General features: G+C 36.9%; 1 protein-coding gene across 2 annotated transcripts in view; it reads left to right on the forward strand.

The window, feature by feature from the left end:
* LOC107733603 (putative fidgetin-like protein 2) overlaps positions 1-4,125 on the forward strand; it is a 5,544-nt gene extending 1,419 nt beyond the window's left edge. The window contains exons 1-2 of one of the 2 annotated variants that reach the window (XM_016545289.1): positions 643-711; positions 3,200-4,125. In XM_016545289.1, coding sequence (XP_016400775.1) covers positions 3,208-4,044 — 837 coding nt within the window. In that variant the 5' untranslated portion in view covers positions 643-711; positions 3,200-3,207 and the 3' untranslated portion in view covers positions 4,045-4,125. Of the gene's footprint in view, positions 1-642; positions 712-3,199 lie in introns of those variants that run through there. The other variant, XM_016545288.1, reaches the window with a different exon arrangement.
* Positions 4,126-5,328: the final 1,203 nt, after the last annotated feature.

Below are 5,328 nucleotides of genomic sequence, written 5' to 3' on the forward strand. Positions count from 1 at the left end.
AGATTTACATAAGAAGGAGGAAACAATGGTGTTTGAGGCTCATGGTATGTCATTTCCATGTACAGAACTGTTATTATTCAACTATGCCAAGGTAAATACAGTTTTTCATTCCATGGCACCTTTAATGCCCATACCTACCCCTACCCTAAACCTACCCGTCCACACCTACCCTTATCCTAAACTTACCCTTAAAAAAATGCAAATATATTTTTGGTAGCACAATCTGATAGGTAGCATGTTTCGTCGGTACACCGGCGCTCATCGGATACTCCGGAAAAATGATAGATTAGTGTATCCAGATAATGTTTATCCCTCACAAGCATTTCCCCCAAATATGCAACATAGACACATAAAAATAAACAAGTTATTGCATTAGACTATAATAATAATAAATGATACAAATGCCATTTGTGTGCATGAAACTGTAACCAAATTGTTATTTAACAGTACAATACTCTCTCTCTCTCTCTCTCTGCTTAAATACTTTCAACAAAAAGGGACGGCAGGGGGAGGGGCGGATTTGGATGGGGGAGGGGCTGTGCATGTGGGTTGTTGTCACAGGGGCAGAGGGAGGTAGTGCAGAGTTGGATAGAAGGAAAAAAGAAGGGGCAAGAGACAAAAAAAAAAAAGAGTGTCAGAGGCATGGCAGCGTAAAGCTTGGAATTTACTTATAACTGCTAGAGTGCAATGAAGATTGAAGGCGAGGGACTGGTATGTTTCTTAATGCATGTGAAATACCATGACAGCATTTATCTGTTTATATTTTAAAATCACTCTGTCTTCATTTCTGCCTCTCATTATCTGTTTAAATCTACATTAATAGCTGTTGCATGTGATGCTACAGTTTGCATGTTAAGTTAAAGAGAATGAGAGAAAATCCCTTTGGTTGCACATGTGTTATGTGTTTATACATCATAATGTCACTTTCATAATGTCACATTTACTGCTTGTATCTGTTGGTTTGGGTGGTTAGTGTTGGTATGTGAAATTTTAAGATGGTGAAATGTTTATTTTAAGAAAGTGCAAGGTGGAGTAATAATTAATCTCTCTTTCTTTCAGGTATCTGTGTTTATGAGCTATGGTGGAAAGATGTTTGTACACCAATAGCATATACAATTAACTCACAAAAATAACGCTGATACAGAATTCTGGTTAAAACAGCATGGCGAGTTAACACACAGTGTAAAACATGCATATTTATTATGAGTCTGTGCAGATGTGTGTAAATGTTAGATACAATTCTGCTGGAAAGTAGTTGCAAGAGAGTAATGACTTTACCAGCTGTTTCTTTGCTCTCATCTCATGAGCCTTTTCACAACCATAAGAAGGATAAGAAGTCCTGAATATTATTCCTTTTTTACCGATAAAAAAAATCTTTAAATAGTGTTTATATTTAAATTTTGAGCTATATGGTGGCCAGCATCTAAGAATTTGTAGTTATGCAACATTATGACTAATTGATTTAGCATTGCAGACCTTTAGCCATGTGTTAAAAAAAGTCTTCTTATGATGTCCAACCTGAAGTGTGTGCATGTGTACGAGTGTGTAAAGGATGTGCTTTGTAAATAGATCCCAGGCTGAATTCTTAGCATTCCGGGTGCAGCCATATTTATGGACGGGATCCTGTCTCTTCAGTGGAAGTTCTAGGAAGTGTGTGAATTTGAGGGAAGCACCATAAAAATACAAAGAAAACGCAGATTCATATATAGAAACTGGCATTTGACTGTTTTTCCGCATTAGATATTTTTAAATGAACAAGAGTATTTGTGCTTAGCAAGGATTTGTTGGGATTAGCGAGGAATCTTGACTCTCTACGACCCTGGCGGATATGTTCATATTCATTTATATTTGTTTAAAATGCTCTTAAACTCTTGGTGTGCTGTCAGTCTCCTACCCGCTCTAGAACTTTGTTCTAATCTGACGATTCTAATCTGCCTTCATCTTCCAGAAGGTACATGAAAATAGACACACATGCACACACAGACATATATAAATACAACTGGTTGTAAATCCAGCGTTCACTCGCTCATTTAATTTGTCCTACGCTCATAATGATGAGTGCAATGTTACTGAGATTACATTAGCACAGATTAAGATGTGAAGAATAGATCACATCTTGTCCAGATTACTAAGCGGTTCCATATGGTGAATTCTTCTTTCAGTCCAGTTGTGAAGTTGAAGGGGTTTCGCCTCCAACACCCCTAAACCACATGATGTTGCTATGATTGTTGATATAATTTTTTATTTCTATTGGAAAAACAATGCACAAGACAGCTAAAGGAGCTATTTAAATGGAAAGAGTACTCAAAAGTAAAAATTGTGTAATTATTTATTGAGTGAATGATTGAGTTATGATTAATTTTTGAGTAAGCTGTCCCTTTAAATAGCTCATTTAGCTATCTTGTGCATAATTTCTCATCAATGAATAAAAAGTAATAGTAACATCATGCAGAATTTTCGGAAATTGTAATTTTGAGTAAACTGTCCCTTTAAATACCTTTTTTTTTTTTTGCATTATTTTTCAACAAGGAATAAAAAGTAATAGCAACATCATGTGGAATTTTCAGAATTGTAATTTTGAGTAAACAAATTTTTTTTTTTTCAACAAGGAATAAAAAGTAATAATAACATCATGTAGAAGTTTCAATTTTTTCCCTTTAAATACCTCCTCGAACTATCTTGTGCATTATTTTTCAGCAGTGAATAAAAAGAAAAATGCAAACATGATGCAAAATTTTCAAAATTTTAATTTTGGGGTGGGTTGTCCCTTTAAAATAACTCCTAGTTATCTTGTGCATTATTCCTCAACAATGCATAACAAATTATATAGTAGTAACATCATGCTGAATTTTCTGAATTTTCATTTTAAACTTTCCCTTTAAATACTTCCTTTTTGCATTATTTTTCAATAATGAATAAAAATAACAGTAAAATCATGCAGAATTTTTCTGAAATGTAATTTTTTTGGTGAACTATCCCTTTTAATATCTACTTTGTTTTGCATTATTTCTCAATGAGAAATACCTCTAGCTATCTTGTGCATAATTTCTCAACTAGAAATACAAAGTAATAGTAACATTATTTAGAATTTTCAGAATGTTCATTTTTGTGTGAACTATCCCTTTAACACAGATCACATCAAATATTCTTTTAGCATACAGTATGTGAAAAACATATCTTTATCATTTTGATTTTCCAGGTGTGGCAATGATGCAGTGGTCATCTGAGTGGGCGGAGCAACACTATGACATCTCTTCTACCACATCATCTCCAGTACACCCTAAGCCCCTCCCATTTCCACAGCCCAGTCGCCCTGCGTTCTCAGGCTACACCGACGACATCAGTGCCCTCAGTGCCTCTAGCTTGCTAAAACGCTATGCCGAGAGGTATTGCTTCAACTCGTCCTTACCAGAACATGGGAGTTTCCTGAGAAGTGAGCAGCACCAGGAGCCATGGCCTGGGGGGTACAGCGCAGACGGGCCTCCTGGTTTAGACCCGTTGAAGGGGAGCGGAAGTGATCTTTCAGAACAGCAGTACAGCGGTGGTCCCACATCTCAGGATTACCCTTCATCCTACAGCAGCCAACACCTGCTGCCTAAACCATCCTATCTTCCGTCGCCAGCATTTGCCTTGCCGTCTGCATACCTGCCACCTGCACCAGGCTACGCTTATTCCCAGCAATGCGGTCTGAGTGCTAGTTACCCTCACAGCACTCCTTCTCTGCTGCCCTCGGGTCTACACACTCCCACACCTCTTCACAGCAGCCTCGCTGCTGCTGAACTCCCACGTAACAGGAAGTTCGGCTTCGACCAGTCCAAAACTGCCAGAGTCTCACCATACACAATCAGGGACAAGACTGAACGTCAGAACAGCGATAGTGGTGGAAATGTCAACGAAAGTTGTGGGATGGACCTCCAGAGCTACAGGCCCGATAGACTTTCCACTCAGTCTGATCTTGAGGCAGATTCTGTGGGTAAGACCAGTCATCTACGGCCTCTGGAGACACGGTCTTATGGAGGTCCGGGACAGTACACATATCCCTGAGTCTACTTGATGTAGTGAAATGATCCTTTTTTTTTATATATATATATACATGTTTGTAGCAATACTTGAACATATCAAACATCAGGGCAAATAACATTATGGTATGAAACCATTTACAGACTAAGAAGATAGATGTCTCTCTTATGCACATTATCATTATTTCTGACTGCAGCTTTAAAGGGGTCATATGATGCTGCTAAAAAGAACATTATTTGGTGTATTTGGTGTAATGAAATGTGTTTATGCGGTTTAAAGTAAAAAAAAACACACCTGTAGCAAAGACACTCTTTTGTATCCCTGAAATCACACTTTTTTATTCTCTTCCTTTCCTCTTTTACTCTCTCTCTCTATAATTATGTTGTGCAGTGAAGCACATTTTGGTGGCAAGTACTAATCCACTGCTTCAATTAATGAAATCCAAGCCAAAGAAAGACTGAAAGAGAGGAATGGAAAAGAAAAGTATACAAAAAATGAAGCCTGTATTGTAAGTCAAAACACACATATGAAAGTTTCATATGTCATGTGTAATGTAAGGTTTTCATATACATTTTGTTAGTGAGCATGTCAGTGGTAAGGTCATGGATGTTCTTCAACACTGAAATCAGATAAAAACACTCTTATTTTAGGAATATTATGTAAGGTTCCTCTATAAACTTTGAATGTAAAGCTGATTTCCCTCAGGAATTGTGAATGAAGCCATACTTAATGTTTATCTTATACAATTTTTGAGTTTGAAAGATGTTTCTGTCTTTTATTGTCTAATTAGTGTAGTATCTTTGCCATGTCCTTCATTAAGAAAAAAGACAAATATTTGTAACATTACATACAGTATTTCAATCATAAAAACTGCATATTTTTACAGAACACCTAATATATCACTAAAAGGCTCTTCGCAGTCTTTTCCACTATTCACCTATTGTGACATTTACTATGGAAACCCACAGAGCTGTCCCAGCCCCCTGAGTTGATCACTGGATGTGTTTTCCTGTGACCCTCTGACCCTTCTCTGTTTTAAATGAGGCATGTGAAAGAATAGAGAGCTTTTGTTATGGTGAGGCAAGTGGGACATACACTGAAATGTACAAACCGAAATGCTTTAAAATGCGTTACTTTAACACTTGCAATATGCTGGACAAAATCATATGACTTAATACATGTACAATATGATCTACCTCACTGTTACAATGATGTATGTTCAGAGTACACATTTGTGTATTACATGTCAAAATGTCTACCTCAGGGAAAAAAATACACAAAATAAAAACTATTGTAGCAATACAATTT

Source organism: Sinocyclocheilus rhinocerous, unplaced genomic scaffold (genome assembly GCF_001515625.1).
Source record: "Sinocyclocheilus rhinocerous isolate Xijiao unplaced genomic scaffold, SAMN03320098_v1.1 scaffold4023, whole genome shotgun sequence".
Taxonomy (NCBI): Eukaryota; Metazoa; Chordata; class Actinopteri; order Cypriniformes; family Cyprinidae; genus Sinocyclocheilus; species Sinocyclocheilus rhinocerous.